Genomic DNA, 18,072 nt, shown 5'->3' with positions numbered 1-18,072 from the left:
ATGGAAAATTGGAGTCACGGGCCCACATGTTGAATAACAAAGACAAATATCAATATTGGCTGGTGGAGTGTTTAGAGCATTGTTCACTCTGCTGACTGAAGCAATAGCCCTTGGCTGGGGAGCCTAGTACTGGTTAGAGGTGCTCTCCAGCAGTGATGGTATAATGGAACTGCCAGCAAAAGAGGGATTATAGATGCTGAAAGCAGGCAGGGAGCATAGAGCCAGTGTGAAACTAAGTCACACAAGGTTCTCACTCTGGCCTGAGAAAGCATAAGAAAGAATCTAAACAACTCCTTGGTAAAGGACAACAATATTTGCAGGTGTTGTTTAGGAAAACAGTCAAGGGGTGGTGTTCCACTTAACCAGTGATGGTGATGTGTTGCTTTAATGACCAGTGAGAGTTTTACCTCTTGGACCTTCTTGAACATGTCTATGAAAGAAGATGAAGATTAATAAACTTTGCTCTCTTGGACAATGCAGCTAAGAGTCATATAGTACTTCTCATTGTTCCTAATATAGTGCAACAGGGAATGTCAGTGCTTCTTGGCTTTGCTCTGCAGCACTCCTTCCACTGGGTTGTGGGAGTGGGGCAGTGAGTAAGCAGTGTTTGCTCGGAAACCTGCACTTCTCTGCTTTGGTACATGGAGCTTTTGTTGTGAACTGTTTTCTTAGCTCCTGTACTAAGCTAATTTACAAAGGATTTCTCTGGTTCCAGGACGTATAGCCAAAACATGATTCTCTGAAGAGCAAAGCATGGTTAGAACAATGTTTTTTTTCTTGGGAGACAGGGGCTTTACCACTCCATGTACAACAGCCTTTTATTTTATGTGAAACTGAATATTGCATGTTAACTCTTAGTGGCTTTTTAGAAGCTTTCTATAAAGTTAAGCGTAACTTGGGGTACTATAGGGTGTCACCCTGAAAACTCAGCTTCTGAGCTTGCTAACAGTTTTCTAAAGACTTTCCCAGGACAGTAAACATAGATATGTGTACATTCTTTCTGTTACACGTCTTGTGATGGGCATCTCTCCTGGCCAGTGCAGTGAGAAAGTGTTATCCTGACCATCCAATCCCTGGCCGTGGTCAGAAGCCTATAAATCCTGGGAGGAAAAATAAACTCTGCTCTTTCTTTCACCACACCTCGACCTGTGTCCGTGTGATCTATTCATCTTCAGCGGCAACAATAGGGTATGTATTGTCAAAAGATGTGAAGTCTCTCTATTGAGAATAAGTCACAGAATTTGATTTACAAAGCGATTATGAACGTGTGTGATAAAAGTTCATTAGCTGTTGCACTGGAATTACTTTTTGAGACCTGCATTTCCTTCTTGGCTTGTTTGTCCTCTGCATCACCAGTGGATGCTGTGCAGTATTGCCAATACTCATGTTATTGATCCTTTACTGGAATACTCTAAAGTTTATCTGGGATGTTTCTGGTTGGGGTTAAGGCAGAATGCCATCCAGAAAGGTAGGTTGAAAGTAATGTTGTCTCAGCCATAGCTTGTGGGCTGCTTGATGCTGCACGTGGAGATGCCACTGTGTGTTCCCAGGAAACTCACTGGTGCTGGAGGGACTCTTCCATAAGCCCATTTGTACTAACCTGGCAGAAAACTCTAAAATGACCAACAGTTTTCTGTTGATTTGCTGAGTATTGGATGGTGAGATGAGCTCGAGTTAGCTAAGGGGTGAGGAAGACAGCAGTCTCCCTGCCACCTCAGTTGATGGGATAACAGTTCTTCTTCCCTTCTCCTTTTATCCTCTCTTGTCACTCTACCAGCATCTTTGCATGCCTTTTGGTCTCTGAAGATTTTTGCTGGCACTGTGAGATCTTTCCAGGAGCAAATCCTGAAACCTCCTGGCGGGATCTGTAGCTCATTGTCGGTACTATGCTTAGTAGGAGAGCTCTGTTGTGGAGGAGTGTTGTGGGAAACATTATATCTGGTAGCAGTGCTGCCAAACTTAGGTGGCAAGCCCATAATTTCAAGGTCTGTCTTGTTCCACAACTCATTGGAACTGCCTGGAAAGCCCTTGAGAGGAGGAGAGGGAGCTAAGGGAAGAACAACCAAACATCTGGGGCAAATTTGCTTTGATTGTGCTGACTGTTGGAATATGCTCTGATGTGTGAATCTGTGTTGAAAGGAGAAAGGCTTAGGGGCTTTGGAGTCCCCTGTGCAGGGAGGCAGAAGCACTAGGGACAAGAATAGCTTGTGTGAGAAGGCTGTGGCATTTCCAGCACAGAGCAGCTATGCAGCCTCTGAGCACCCACTCTGCAGCTTTGCATTGGTGGGAACAGCCAGATCAAAGAAAGTGATTTGCTGGTAAGAGCAAGCAAACATAATTGGCAAATGGAACCCTTGTTTCCTTAAAATTGCACCTTGGTCTGTGGTCATTTCTGATGCACTGGAATTAAAACATGAACATTTTCTGTGCTTTTCGTGCCGTTGGTATTTGCCCAGGGAGGGGTCTCTGCTGTGCAGGAAAGGTACACAGCCTGCTGAAGACCTTGTTTAATGTCAAATGTGAAACAAGCAAAACCACTTTTGACTTCCTATCAAAGCTACAACAGAAAGAGTACGACTTGCTGAGCTTTCTTGGTGTTTGAAGCAGATACTGAACAGTGGATCCTCAAAGTACCAGGGGACAAGGCCTGCTTCATCCTTGTCTCCTTTTTACGTGGCTGCTGAGGCAGAAGGACACACATGTTGTGCTGTGGTTTTTGATGTTGCTTTGTGCTCTTTTCTGAATAAGCGTACTTTCTGTAATAGTGTCATACCCCTGAAGGACATAAAATGTCAGCAAAGGTGGAAAAGTTTGTGGAATGTAGAATTCAGTTAAAACAGATTAAAAAATAGCAGAATTTGATATTTGGGGTGATGTGCCACTTGCTGTGTGTGTGCCAGATGACTAAAGAAATTGCTGCTGGTCCTGATAATTTGATTTTTATACCCATAGTTCTGTATATGTTTTGGAGGTGGTTTGATGTTTGTGTATAGCTTGGGCTAATACATTTGCATAAACTAGGAACACCTAACCAATGTAGACATAATTATTTGGGTAAATGATTTGCTGCATTGCAGACCTTAGCTCTGTTTGTAACTGGGAAAAATTATTTTTATGAAATAAGCAAAGTATGTGGAAGCTAGGAACTTACAACTATGGTGCACAATATATCTACAGTTAGCAGGCTTTAAAGTGGCTCTTTTCAAAGCATGGATGTAAATATAAATCACCTTTTTTGCTGACATGACAACACGGGGTTTGTTTTTAGTACTAAGAGTTCACTGGCATTAGAGAATATTTCAAGCTTGGCTTAACAAGTTTAACTTTCATTGCTCACTAAATGTGTAATTGACATCTCATCTGTTTTGTACTTAAACTATCACTGGTTTTAACTTTCCTATCACACATGACTTTTTCAGGATTGCAGGATGTGTGAAAACGGTTTACTGTAGCCATATGCTTCTTGGCTCAGAGCTCCAGGATGTTTCAGTGGGTTTGAAGCATGGGTGGTTGTGTGCTGTGTGGTTTTTCTTTTACAAAGCTGTGTTGATTCTTGCCTAGACTACTCCATCTCCTCATGTTTCCAGAAGTTCTTCTACAGAATATTTTCTAGTGGTTGCAGTGGAAAGGGATCAGGTTTGCAGGAGGGTGGCTTCACAGTCTGTTGTCTTCAATGTCTGAAGATTATCCATAGTTAGTATTTGAAATATGCCTGGTTCTTGCTTTTCAGCAAGTTCACAACTATTCTTAAAAGAATAGTGGAAATGTCTGCCATCATCCCCATAAGAATAGTGGAAATGTCTGTCTGCTGTTATCTCATCTTCTGCTCTCAGGAGGGATTAAATTTTTGGAATTAAGGCACTTGGGCGGTTTATTTTGTACTCTTTCATTTGCATGACTTTTGCAAGGATGCATAGGAATCTTAATGCTGGAGATTTAAAATAATCCCTTCAGAGTTTTCCCAAGACCTTGACTTTCACAGAACTGTGGAACAGTTTGGGTAGGAAGGGATCTTACAGGTCATCTCGTTCCAACCTCCTGTCATGGGAAGGGACTAGACCAGGTTGCTCCAAGCTTCATCTAACCTGGGCTTGAGCATTTCCAGGAACAGGTCATCCTCAGCTTCTTTAGGCAACCAGCCAGCCTTACCATTCTCATCCATATCAGTTGATGAGGATACTTAGCTTGCTTTGCAAAATCCCATGGCATGAATTATTTTTCCTTAGGATGTGACGCAGTAAGACCAAATCAAGTGTGTTTTGTATACCCAGCTGGAAGGGGCTCTGACTGTCACTGAAGGAGGGGCTCTAACTGCACCCCAGGCAAGTGTGCTGTGCACTGGATGGTGATGCATGACACTGGTTCAGTCACTGTTACCTGTTCCTATGGCTCCCAGCATGATGATGGTCCATTTCTGCTGCTAAAGCATTAACACCTTGTGGCCCTTTGGGCCTGGGTAGCAGTGGTGGGCTGCTCACTTGCTGTATAGTTTTGACCTAGTTTTTTACTGCTGCCAAAGCAGAGAGATTTAGAAAGGGATGAGGGACTGTCATGGTTTGCTTCAGTGAGTTGAGATCTGGTGGATGGGAAAACACTTGTAAACACAATGGTGTTGATGACTTCAGTCTGGTGGTGACAGGACTTCCCACAAACCTTTTAATTTTTCTGTAGGGTTCATAACACTAATGCAGTGTGATTTGTGGCTGTTGTGTTTGTGGTTGCCTGGAAGAAAATGCTTTTTCTGTTCAGGTTTTCTTATATGTGGTGGTACTTGTTCTAAACTCTGCCTTCCCAGGGAGGTAGGAAGTGGTGTTCGTACTCTGGAATGTGAGTGTTAGTGCGTGAAAGAGTTTGGAGGACTTTAGAGAGCTGTAAAGGGAGGCAATATATTCCCACTGAAGCTGCTAAACAGCAAAAGCTTCTGTGAGCCCAGAGGAACACACATTTTCTGTAAAGGCTGTTTTTAATCCTTCAGTTCAGAGATGTATGAGGAGTCCTTCTCTCTCACTAATCGGTGGAATGTCCTTGCCATCAGCTTTCTCTTCTAAAATGCCTTGACTAACATGTGGTGCTGTCTAGGTTGCTCTCTTCCTTCCCCTTGCCCTGGGGGTCTTCTGAACGTCCATGTTCCACTAGCTCACCATATGGGACTGACACAATGCAGCTTTTCTTGCTCTTCAACTTCCCTTAGTGGTAATTTGAAACTTATTTTTCTCTCACTGCATTCAGCAATTCTGAAACTGCTTGTTTGGAAGGTTTCTTGGGTGGATATAGTGGACAGAGGGCCACAGGCATTAGCAAGACAGAACGTGTGTGGTTTTCACTGGGGATATTTTTCTTCCCCTTCTTCAAACTCAGCCCTTCAGTTTATCAGACAGCTAAAAGGATTGTTTTTTTCTCCTGTTGCTTCACTGTAAAAGGGAGAAGCAGGACAACATTGTGTGAACCCACCTCTCCAACACTTCCAGTGTTAAGAGGGAGGAAGGATCACAGCTCTTAGCTAGCAGGAGGTCATCTTGTTCCACATTGAAAGGATTATTGGCTAGATAATATACTTTGCATATTTAAATACTGAGCTGTGAATGAATTCAGTATTAAAGCTTAGTTAAGGTCCCATTAAAGTTCCATTACACTTTTCAGAAGAATAAGGCTAGATTTTGTTTCAAAGAGCTGAGGTTTGCTAGAGACCACAAAGAAATCTGGTATTTCAATATATAACATTTTATTGTTGTGTATGTCAAGAAAAGCTTGTTTAAGCTTCTCAAGTCAGTGAGAGCCAGTATGTTATCTTTTTGGGCTCATCTTTCCAGAAAAAACCCTGAGCTTTAATCTTTGGTGGATCTGAAGCAAAGGTTACCAGGTTGGAGGGTACAAAAATAATTGAAGTGACCCTGAAGGGTTTTGTAGGAGTGCTCTCTGACCCTTACAAATTCTCCTGCCTGCAAATGTGTTAGGAAGTCCTTTCCTCTGTAGCAGAATTCCAATGCTAGCCTATGTATTTTTATAAAGAAACTGTCCTTGACTAAAAGACTGAGACAGCAATTTCAGTGGGGGGCACTCTGCCTCTCAGCTTTTGAAAGTAGTCTAAAATCTTCATCTGTTGCTGAAGGATGTTGGATGAGTGCAGAAAATTAAGAAAAGTACACTTGGTAAGTCTCAGTGTTGGCCTTAGAGTCTGCTGTAAAATAGAGCCATTTGGGTGGCATCTTAGTTTCCATTTGAAAGAATCAATTCTGCAGTCTGAGGATAACTAGCAGACATCTGCTAGTCTTTTTTTTAAAAAAAGTTGATGTCCAGATTTTCAAATTTATAATTACTTTGGGAGATACAGTTTTAGATCATGTCAGTCTGACCAAACTGCAATTAATTACTGTAATCCTTCAGGTACCATTTTTTATGTTCAAAGCAGAGAGGTGATTTCTGCCACTTACTGCTATAAAAAATAAAAGTGCTTTAGTTAATAATGGCTGCAATTAAGAGCTTGGAAATGTTTTCCAGGCTTGCTTTTTTCCTCATAAACTTGTGTTCACTTTCCCCAGAGTACCAATGGTACAAGTGTTGGTGTAACAGATTGTGCAGCAGCAAATGCTTGCACTGAAAAGCTCTGCTTGCTTCCAAAACTGCTGAAATGCTGGTTCTCTTATGTTAGATCCCTGAGGTCTAACATCTTAGTGTCAATGATGTGTTTAAGCCTAGAGTGGTTTTGTGTCTTGAGGCTTTTAAAGCATGTCTGGCATCTTAAGTATCAGTAGAAGCAGATACTGTGAGTCAGGGTTGATTTTTCTGTGGGTGTGACAGCCAGGTGATTTTGTCCTGCCTTTCTGCTGTTCTGCTGTGGAGAGGAGATAGGAGTTTGTATGATTAATTTTTTTCAAGGAACTCTTCACTGCGAGAGCTACTCAGGCTGAAAGGAGAATGGGATGGTTTGCACTTGGAATTCTTTCCAAAGGAGCTCCCCAGGAGAATATAGTGAATATTTTGAAATGATGTATGAATATTGGATGTCACCGGTTTCTCACAGTTGAAAGTATAAATCTTGGGACTCCTTTGAACCAGCCCTTTTATGTACAACTGAAAGAAAAGCTGTTACTTCTCAAATGGGGAATATGAACCTTTCAGTCTGGGGGAGGGGAGCGAGTCCTACCATTCTCCTTTGGTTATATGAACCAAACTAATTTTTCTTTAGAATTCTACTCTGTCTTTGTTTTCCCACAGGTGCTATTTTGCTTTCTTATTTGGGCAATTGTGGCAGATGCCAGTGCATTCATTGTTTTTGCTGTGTTTACACAAATTCTGCTAGTCTTGTGTTGTTTTGTTCTGTTAATACAGCATAATGTCTAAAGTACCTGTTTGTTTTTTGGTAATTAGGTATCATTGCTCTTGTGATGCAGATTTTAAAATTTCCTGTCAATTGTGTCAAGTTGTTTATTATAGTGGAAAAGAGTTGACAGTATTTTAGTTTCAAAAGTTTAGACTCTGTTAAATTCATCACATTGGTAGTAAACTGACACTCCTTTTCTTTCTCCTTTCAGCCAGATAATGAAATCTCTTCAGACTGCAATCACGTAAGTATTGCTTTGTTTATTCTCTCTAGCTATGGCATTTGCACCTCCTATCCCTTGTGAACTTGAGCTATTTTGCATAGTTTGGTACTTTGCAAAGGCTATTAATCAAGACACATTTGGGTTTTTGGCCTTTGGAGGAGGAACACTAGAACCCAGTATAACCACATTGGTCTCAATGGAGACTTCATAGTGAAACATTTTTAAGAACTTCATAAACTGTACTTCTGTATCAGGGGAAGATAGCAGACATCTTTCCTGTTTTATAATTGGGGGGTGGTTCCCGTCAGTTACTGGGAGCAATGTGATGTGTTCCTTTTGGGAATGATGTGAGCAGTACTCAATTTAAACTCTTAATTTCAGCTGTTGACACCTTCTGTATTACTTTCACAGCTGCTAAATTTTTAGACTCGCTTGGAAAATGCTGTGGGGGTGTGATATTTAGAGGCAGTTTGAGACACTTGGCTGGTTTTAGAACAGATTTCCTCTCAGCACTGTGTTTAACTGTGAGCAAACTATTAGCCAGTTCTTGGGCTGTCAAGCTAACTCTTCAAATCCCAAGACTCTCAGAAAAATTAAAAAAAGAGAAAAAAAATTCATTGCTGAGGTTGGTATTAGGTTTCTTTTGGTTTTTCTCATTTCTATTCTGTCAGCGTACACCATATCAAGATCCTTAATTGCTTGGTTAGCCCTGAACACAGACAGACAAGTGCATGCCTCAGTGACAGTCTTGATTTTGGATGCTTGAGAAGCTGTATTTTGCTTTATTATTGGAAGATATATTCCAGAGATGAAACCTGGCTGTGCTGTACAACTAGTAATTTCCAACTGTGTTTATAAATTAACCTTTAGCTCACTGCCTGACTTTGTTGGCAGCTGTAATTCTGTTGTGCAGGGTTGGATCAGATGAAGGGCACAACATGTTTCTGTTTAAGTCTTTTTAAAAAAGAGAAAACTCCAGTAATTAAAACGTATCTGCTTGACATTTAAATGTGCCAGCAAAAATTACCTGAATGAAGAAGAAATTGAGAATTCTAGAAATCAAAGTTGGATCTTTCTTCTGCTGGATTAATGATGGCATCTCTGCTTCAAGGCAAATATTGAGTGGATGTGGACTGTGGAAGCCATTCACAAATAGGAACTGTGGGCTAGGTCTCATTTTCTCAGGCAGAAATTGAAGGGAGGTGATAAAAAACTAGACCACAGAGAGATTGTCTCATGTCCAAATGTTTTCTTTGCCTCTCTCTGCTGTCCAATTGCCGATCATCCCCTGGAAAATACTGCCTAGTGCTAAAACCAGTTTTAAGCTGCAAGTTTAACCTTCTTCTTTCTGTTTGTGGGTTCATTTGGAGAGCATCTCATTTTGAGACTCTCCAAAGTGTGAGATTACAAATGCAGAGATGTATTCTCATCTTGTGTCCTCCTTGTACTTCCAGTTCTGCCTGGGAGAGACCTACACAAAGCACTCTTTGCAAGGACAGGTTTCCTATTCATTCACTTTTACCCCTTAAACACTGTGTTTACAATTTACTCCATCTGTAACACCCTAGTTTCCCATCACCTCCTTTTTTAACTTTTTGCAGCTCCAAAACTGTAAGAGGTGTGGATGTCATGCAGCTATGCTGATTCTGATTTTGGTTCTCCCTCTGTGCTTCCACCCTCCTGAAGCAGATGTGAAACTTGTGTAGAACATGTGATTGTTTTCCCAGTGTTTTGTCTACAATTGAAATATCAAAGTAAAAATTTCACCAAACTTTATCTTTTTCATATTAATTTGTCAGGAAGGCAGAGTTTTTAAAATTAATTTTTAAAACTTCTTAATTTTTAAGTTTTAATGAAAAATGTTTAAATGCAACTTAAGTTCTTGGAAAAGCAGATGAGCTAATAGAACAACCAGGCAATATTTCAGCTATTAATTTGTTGAGGTTTTGTGACCCTACCCTGTATTTTCACTTTATGGTGCCTTAGGAGGACATCTGGGATGTGTATATATATCTACAGGGTGTGACTTGCCCAAGACTGATTCTTGCACATTGACCCTGTGCATTGAGGCTCCTTCATGAGCTCATTGCTGGCTCCTGGAATAACAGTCAACCTTACAGAAGCATTTTTGCAGTCTTAAGCTCTAAATGTATCATTTTGCTTAGCAAGAGAGAACCTCCTGTATGTTTGAAATATATCTACATCTAGAAGGTTGTCTGGTTGCAGCCCTCAGAGAAGGATCAAGCTGCTTTGTCTCCTGCCTTTTTCTGCTAGGTTTTTACAACGTTTTCAGCATGACATCTGCTCATATTGAGGGTTTAATTTGTTCAGTTCACTTGCATCAGACACACACCATGGCACACAAAGGTGTGGTGGGCTAAAGGTGTTGCTAAATATGCCACAGGCAGCAAGTTAAAGCTTTCATTGTTTTATCCTTTCAGTTATGAAATATTCTTCATTTGTTATCTTTGCTTTTAATGAGTCAGCTCATGACCTTGCAGAGATTTTTGACAGCCTGAATTTGTTCAGTAGGAGAAAATTGCAAAAATGAAGGGACAAAGGTGTTGTCAAGGAGACTTATTATTGATCATTTCACTGTAGAAGGATGATGATAGAGATTGGGTATAAGTGATGCTTCATTGTTTTCTGAAGCAAAATGTTTGTTATTCTCCACAGAAAGCTCTTAAACTCCTTTTCTACAAATGCTTTCTCTATAGCTCTTGTGGAACTACAAGCTGAACCTGACTACAGATCCAAAGTTTGAATCCGTGGCCAGAGAAGTCTGCAAGTCCACTATTGCTGAGGTAAGCTAGGAGGAAGGCATGGCTGCTCTTGTGACACTGAGGCTTATCAGTTTCTTTGTGATAGCAAATTAATGTGTGAATAGTGATTTGGGGCAGTTCTAGTATCATATACCAAATTTGTACCTGCAATTAATTCAATCTCCTTGCTGAAGAAGCCAGGTACCTTAGTGGTACCTAGGCAAAGGAATGGTAGAAAGAAATGCTGAACTAACAACCCACCAGCTCCTACCAAACCTTTTGTCAGAAATCGATTGTGAATTGGATTTGTCCCCTCTTTATCATGTGTTTGACATTTGTAAGAGTGTTGTTGAAGCTGGGGTTCTGCTGAATTTAACATAAGGCTGGTTTTGGACTGTGTGTTGCAAGCAGAAGGGATAAGCACACAGACATCAAATGATAATCAACTTGAGGTTTTTTTTCAAGTTTCAAAGGGTAGTTACTCCAAGGAGACTATGTTAGGAGCTTCCACTTTTTACCTTGTGCTAGGAATTAGTGCTCTGTATCTCAGGCATCCACTCACCTTGGTCCAGCTTCAAAGACGACTTGATCAATCATTTCTTTCCTTGTGCTCATGCTCAAGATCTTGAACCTGTGTGCTCCTGCAGTAGCTAGCTGAGCTGAGGTCTCTTCCTCAGTTTGTGGTGGTTTTCAGCTAGACTTCAGAGAAGCAGTGGAAGCAAGGCTCTCTGCAGCTGTACAGGCTTCAGCTGACTTAATTCAGTCACTAAGCCATGCTCTCAAAACCATTGTTTGTATATCCACCAACATAATGTGACCTAGCCCTAAACTTGCCTTTTAAAAGAACATTTAGTCTGCTCTAATGTAAGTTGTTTAGTGTAAGGAGAGATTAAAAAAAATACTTACTAAAAGAAGGCTAGAAGATGAAACAGTGGAGACAGCTTGCATCAAAGGATTGTGTTGTATTTGGAGTTTGGTAACTCCCAAAAGCAAACACTGCCAAATCTGTTGAAACCCACTTTTTTGTGATCATAGAAAAGATCATGTTTTTCTGGTTTATGTCATATGGCTGCTGCAGAATTTTTACAACCAAGGCATTCTTGAAAATGTTCTTTTAATAGTCTTTTTAATTATCATTTTTATACAGTGGCCGTCTGGCATTGCTGTAAACGATGCCCTGTAAATCTAGGATATTATGTTTAAAAGCAGTGGGAAGAATATACATAATTTTTGAGTTTTGCCATTTGGTGAGTAGCTTTTTATGTTAAAGGAAAAGGTTAGATAAGGAACAATAATCTCATGTTTGATCTTCTGTTGTTTAACTGAGGCAGGTGCATAAACCATTCCACTAATATTTTTGACAGGTACTTCTACAAAAGTCTTTAAAAGATATATAGTGGGCACATGTTCCTCCCATGCAATATTAACCTATTAAAATTTTCCTTAAATTGCCACTAACAGTTATAGATGACTTTTTGGGTGAATGAACTCTGTTTAAAGTATTGCTTTGCACTAAGAACAAAATAAACTAGAAGACCAACTCCTAGAAAAAGTCATTTGGGAAATGGTGACTGACCCAACTGGGTATGGGTATGTTCTGAAAAGTGCAGCTAAATACAGTTTTAAATTCCAATTTATTCTTTTCTCAGCTGTTGTGGCTTTAACAAGTTCTGGCAAGAGCTTTAACCTAGAATTATAGTTGGCAACCAGATAGCAGTGGTAGCTTCAGAAGTGGCCTGGCAATAACATGTTCGCTTGGTCGTTTCTGCAGTTCAGTGGCTCAGACCATGGAGATCTGGAGCTGTTTCCAAAGCCAGGCTCTCCAAAAACAGCATGTTGCCATTGTGTGCTGGTTTGGCTCACGGTACTTGAGCTGAAGTAGGGCCAAGCCAAAGATGTAGCTTTCTCTGAGAGCACTTGCTCAGCTCTGTCCTGTTCACCCTGCAGTGATCCTATGTGTTTTCACTTTAAAATGTATTTTAAATCTTATCTGTAACAATTACACTGACCTTAGAAACTGTTTAGAAGCTATTTAGATTAAATATAAAATGTTTTACCAGCCCACATCTGACTTGAAATAGTGATGTTTTAAATGCTGAATGTTTTATTTATCACACAGAAAGTAATGGCATCATAAGCTGAGGCAGAGATCTGTTTTATTCATCTAGTCTGACCTGTGTGAGTCTGTCACAGGGTGCCCTGAATTATTTTAGTTTGAATTAGAATATATCTTCCTTGAGACAGCTCTCCATTTTTTAAAATTTCCAATACAAATATTCCAACTTGGTATTTGAGAACCGATAAAATGGTTTCCTGCCTGTTCCCTTAGTGCTGCCCTTGCTTGTTATCTGAAACTGCCAGAATTATTGATTGCCATAGATCTTCCTTGAGATTGATGAGCCCTTCAGTATTTTTACAGGGACAAATCTTTGATGCAATCAAGTCAGCCCATGTATCTATTCCTTGCAAACCTGTCAGCACTGAACTTAAGTGTCTGCCTGCCAGGGGTTCTTTCTGCAGTGTTAAGACTGCAGTTTTCAGCACACTCCTGAGCAGGGGCCACCAGAACTGGGCAAGTATTTCAACATGGACTTGCCAGGGTTAAAGAGTTGTGTAGTCTCAGTGCTCCTTGGAGCAAGGCGTTGCACTGCTCCTATGGAAAGATTCCTCCAGGGACCATCCTTAACTGATAAGTAACCATGTTTTCCCCTTCCTTTGGAAAGACACTGTCAAAACTGCCTGCATCTTTTACTTTCAGAGGTGGTGGGTTCGTCCTGACTGTCTGCTTCCCTGAGCAGAGCAAGCTGTGATTTATATTGGGGACCTGTCTGTTCTTTGTATGCTGCTTTTCCAATCTCTGCACAGCTTTCAGCTTTGGTTAGCTGTGATTTTTACTTTTTTTAGGCCAGAGAGTAAAATGGTTTTAGTACCAACAGTCAGTTCATGCAAGAGCCTCATAGAAAAGCATTCGATGAGGATTTTCCTTTATAGTATTTTTCATCTCTTAGCAAGTTATAAACAGTTCCATAAATAGTGTTGACTTTTGAATCAGTCTCACTTCTGGCCAAAATCTTATCTTGTACGAGGTCAGGTGGCTAATGGGGGTGTAAGTATGATTTAGAGATCTGTAATACGCTCAGCTTTCTAAATAAAGGTTTGTCAAACTAGCATTTTTCCTACAAGTCTACTTGATTGCAGGGGTTCAGTGTAATTATAAAAGACGATTATTGAGCAATAGAATTTATAATCCTCAAGGTCGCTGTGTTTGCTTTTTTTGGATGCTGGCACACATGAGATGTCTCATTTCTGAAATATTTTCAATTATTCTGACTTACCAAAAATCAAACTAAAGCCTAGAGGGTTTCTTTGCTAGCAGATTTTGAAGCTACGGATGCAAGTTTCTTTGAGGATTTTCTTATAAGGTTAAATTCATAAGCTGCAGCCACTGAAACTTTCTTGTTCTTTTTTTTTTTTAACAGATAAAGGAGTGTGCAGATGAACCAGTTGGTAAAGGGTTCTTGGTGTCATGTTTGGTGGATCACAGAGGTAATATCACTGAGTACCAGTGCCATCAGTACATCACTAAAATGACAGCCATTATCTTCAGTGATTATCGGTTGATCTGTGGCTTCATGGATGACTGCAAAGCTGACATCAATCTCCTGAAATGTGGCAGCATTCGACCTGGAGAAAAGGTATCCAGAGAACATGTAGATTGCCAATAGACTTGTAAAAGTCATTTACTTCAGGACACTGATGTGGAAGTTCTGCAATACTATTACTATCTTGCAACTGAGAAAATACATGGTATATCTTGTCTGTCTGAAAACGGTGATGTCATGATCGTTTGCAGTTCCTTTTTAATTAATATGCATTTGTTCCTCTGTAAGGAGCTGCTATGTAGAGACTTTTGTCTTTCCACACCCCACTACAGGTGATCTGGCAGGTAGCTGTCTTTTTGATGAGGTCCTTTCAAGTTTGACTCAGTACAGTGAATCCAAGCAATAGATTTAAGCAGGCCTTTTGCTTAAGGGCCTTTGTTGGGTCTGGCAGAAGGGTTATCAAGGTGATCATGCCTGTGCTATAACCATTTCTGCTTTCTCCGCTGTAGTTGATAGACTGGATCATCAGCTTTTATCTGTTTGCTTCTCCTTTCCTCTGCCCCTACAAAATCAGTTGAAGGGCACAGGGTATGTGTTGTCACATTTTAGTAGAACACACCGATACTTAAGCAGAGGTTGGTGCAAAGAATAGTTTATAGTGACTAGCTGTGGGATTATTTTCAAGGGACTGCTTTTCCCTGTCTACTTCAGCATAGCTAATGCAGGCAGCAAATATGTAGTGCTGAAGTGTGACTTTTCCTATGATAAGTTTTTATGTTTAGGGATGAAGTTGAAATTAGCCTATCAACTTCTTACAGTGCTTTTTAAATTATAGCTTTTACGCTTATAACAATTAGTCTCATAAATGAGCTATTAATGAAGGCATTTACAATAAGATGTACATTCTTTGGTTAAAAAAAAAGAAACCTTCCTAGTTGTTTGAGATATTCGGAGTTATTAGCAGCTAGTGTGTTAAATTTAAGTTCTAGTGTATTCCAGAAGACTTAGCTGAGCCACAGAAAGCACAAAAATAAGGACTTATTTCTGGAAACAAGAACAAAAGCAACCACAGAAGCAGGAGTTACTTGGATGCACTATAGGTTTAGACAGGTAACAGCTGAGTAACTTGCTTTCTCCATAAAGTAAAGGCTCTTTTCTAATACTGGGCTGAAAGACCTCATGAACTGAGAATGAGAAATTGCTTTTAGCAATCCGTATAGAATCAGAAATGTAACATGAATTCTGGATGTCAGGTCTGTATGTCTGTGGCTTGACCAAATTTAAATAAATTAAAGTACTTACAGTAGCACTGAAAGGATGCATCAGAGGGGATTTTGTAAGCATAAACCAAATCTCATGTGGTGGGAGTGAAGTCAGTGTGGGCAGGCCTGTGTGGAGAACTCTGCACAACCCACCACACTGGTCGGTTCAGGCGGGTGAGGGAGGAGGATGGCTGGGGTAGCTGAGGTCACAAGGCACCAGGGAAGGGGGAACTTTGGGTCACCAAGTTTCTGTGGGCTAGCAAAGTGATCACTAACCAAACTTCTATGGGTTTTACGATGGCTCATGCATATTCCTCGCTTTCTTGGTACCAAACCCAGAATATTGTGCCTTGGTTTGTAAAAGCGTTGCAGCCTGTCATATATCTTTTGTTATGCTGTCATCCTTGGCACTTGGAGCAATTGAAGTACTCTATACTGCTATGGAAACAGCTATAAATGGCTATGCAAGCATTTCTTTTGTTGGTGTTCTGTTCTATCCCTTTGCTGCTTCAGAGAAATCTAATTTGCTTCCATCAGATGCTGGTTAAGGTTTTATTTCCACTCTGTAGCTTCTGAGTGTTACCTGTAGAGAAACAGTCATTACCCTTTTGTATGAGTGAAGGTAACTGTGAATTTATTAAATAGGACCTGGACACCTGAGGAGGAAGATGAAGGAAGAGATTCTCTTTCTCTCTATTTATGGAAATAAATACAGCTAGACCATGAACTCCATCTACATCAGGCAGCTAGGTGATTGCAGTATGATAGCTTCATCAGAGTAACTGGGATAAACTGGCATTTTTAACTGTGAAAGGCACGTACCTTGATAATCTGGAATTACCTTGCCCCTTGAAGCTTCTCTGCAAGCTAACCATGTTCCTTTTCCATACTTCATTTTTTTTGTTTCAACTTGCTTGATACTTCCTAATTGAATTCTGTTCCTACTGAGTTGCTTCTGATGTGGTGATTTCTGTGCTTTCTTTTCACACATTTTTGTTTGAGTTTCTGCTCTGTAAGAGCATTAAAGTTCAGCTTAGAGGTCTTGATCTGACCCTAGACTTCATTTTGCTGTATGTAGAAGAAAGGCTAGAGATGTGTCATTTGAAAGCATTGTTTTCTAATATGCCTGTGTTCGGGGTGGGGGCTGTCTCTCTTATCTTTTTCCAGCTAGTGGAGAAACATTTAATAGTAGTTTCAGTCACCTCTCCAGTTGGCTGTTGTGTTTCATAATTAATTTGGTCTCCTGGTATTTAGAAGTTGCTTTATCTTCATGCAATGGGGATCTCATTTGAAATTGAAATGGGTAATTGCAGTGGAGCTTTTCTTCTTCAGCTGCTGATTGAAATGAGCTACTTTCCCAGTCCTGGTCGAATCCAGGATTGTATCAAACTCTACTGGGTAGTGTGTAGTTGCTAGGGTACTATTGAGCTGTGATGTCCAAGCTGTAGTTGATTATTTGCCATAATGAAGGCTACATAAGGTGTCAATTGCACATCTCTTGTAGTACTTTATCAGATAACAGCATTTTTCCTAAAGGAAGACACCTTAAGAGATTGTTGTTTTCTTGGTTTGTTTTTGTTTTTCACCTCTTAAGTGCTTTGAGTACAGTTGCTCTCTTTCCTTAGTTTCACAAAAATACTGGACACAGAAGAAACTGAGTGTAAATGGAAAGAGATAACATTCAGCTCAGTCTTTGTTTACTCAGTGTACTAGTATAGCAGTGTACTGTTATCTGAAGTACTGGGAATTAGCTAATCCAGGAGACATCCCAGCATCCCTGGTGTGTTGGTTAGCCAGGTGGAATGCTGAACTGGAGGTTCCAGTAGATCTCTTGGGTGCTTTTCCATAACCTGGCTGCTCGGGCTCTAGCAGGTTGGCACAACTGTCCAGTGCAGGGTGCTGTGCTGATGAGACAGGTTATATTTTACCCTCCTGCCTGCTGCTTCTTTTTACTCTTCATTATCTTTTGGTCACTTTTCTAGCTTCTATTTGCAAGGCTACAGCTGGGACAGATGTATACTCGAGGCATGTCAACTTTCAGACAGGATAAAATCCTTACTGGGAAGATTCTGAAAAAATTACAAAACATCCCCAACAGTTGCAAAGACTAAACTATACTGGGGAAAGTGAAATTTCTAATGGAAAATGAATAGTAAACCCAATGTTTTTAAAATTCTGTTTTGGCCTAAAGCTACATGCCTAGAGTTTGAATTTTAGGAATTAAAATCTCACAGTGTTGTGCTGAAGGGGATTTGCACATTTAGAACTAAGTTCCATTTCTCTGTGGCTCAAAGTGCTGTGGGACTGCATTAGAAAGCTGCCTGTAGCTTTTGTAGATCTAGGTATATCCTTTCATAAATCTATCAAGAGTTTCAAGGCTCTCCAGACTAGATAATTATCTACAATGTTTTACAGATATTTGCAACTTTCAGTTAAAATCCTCTATTTAAAACTTGATAATGGTGGTAAAGCTGGGTTCCAAGAACCACATTTAAAACCAGATTTTTGGATTTAATCTCTTGTATTTCAGTGTGTATTGCTCCAGAAAAAAATGAGGCCAAGACTTTGTCAGTAGGCAGCAGTTTTGTGGGAGTCCTGACTTCTGGAGTGAACTTAGAAGTTTTCAACTCTGCAGTGGAGGTTTTCTGAGAATGGGTGCTGGACAGAGGAAAATGCTTTATAGGATTTATTCCACAGCTGCAGCAAGTGTTCCACCCTTGGACACACCAGGCAGCTGGTGCTGGAGCAGGACCGCGAGAGCTCATGCTGTGGGATGATGACCCTTGACTTTGGTGCCTCTGGAGATGAGCTGACTGCCCATGACTGTTGGCACAGGGAATGCAGGTGGGAACAGGCATCTCTTGTGGTGGAGAGCTGGGTGGTGTTGCAGGTACCACCAATG

At 40.5% G+C, this 18,072-nt stretch overlaps 1 protein-coding gene across 1 annotated transcript in view; it reads left to right on the top strand.

Annotated features, from left to right (window-relative positions):
- The window catches only part of GLG1 (golgi glycoprotein 1), a 77,599-nt gene that overhangs the window by 30,494 nt on the left and 29,033 nt on the right, over positions 1–18,072 (top strand). Inside the window, exons 2-4 of the mRNA XM_015640172.2 lie at positions 7,533–7,565; positions 10,262–10,348; positions 13,786–14,001. Of these exons, the coding sequence (XP_015495658.1) occupies positions 7,533–7,565; positions 10,262–10,348; positions 13,786–14,001 (336 nt within the window). The remainder of the gene's footprint in view (positions 1–7,532; positions 7,566–10,261; positions 10,349–13,785; positions 14,002–18,072) is intronic.

The sequence above is a fragment of the Parus major genome, chromosome 11 (genome assembly GCF_001522545.3).
Source record: "Parus major isolate Abel chromosome 11, Parus_major1.1, whole genome shotgun sequence".
Taxonomy (NCBI): Eukaryota; Metazoa; Chordata; class Aves; order Passeriformes; family Paridae; genus Parus; species Parus major.
The sequence above is the reverse complement of the archived record's forward strand: the minus strand, read 5'-3'. Positions and strand labels throughout refer to the sequence as shown.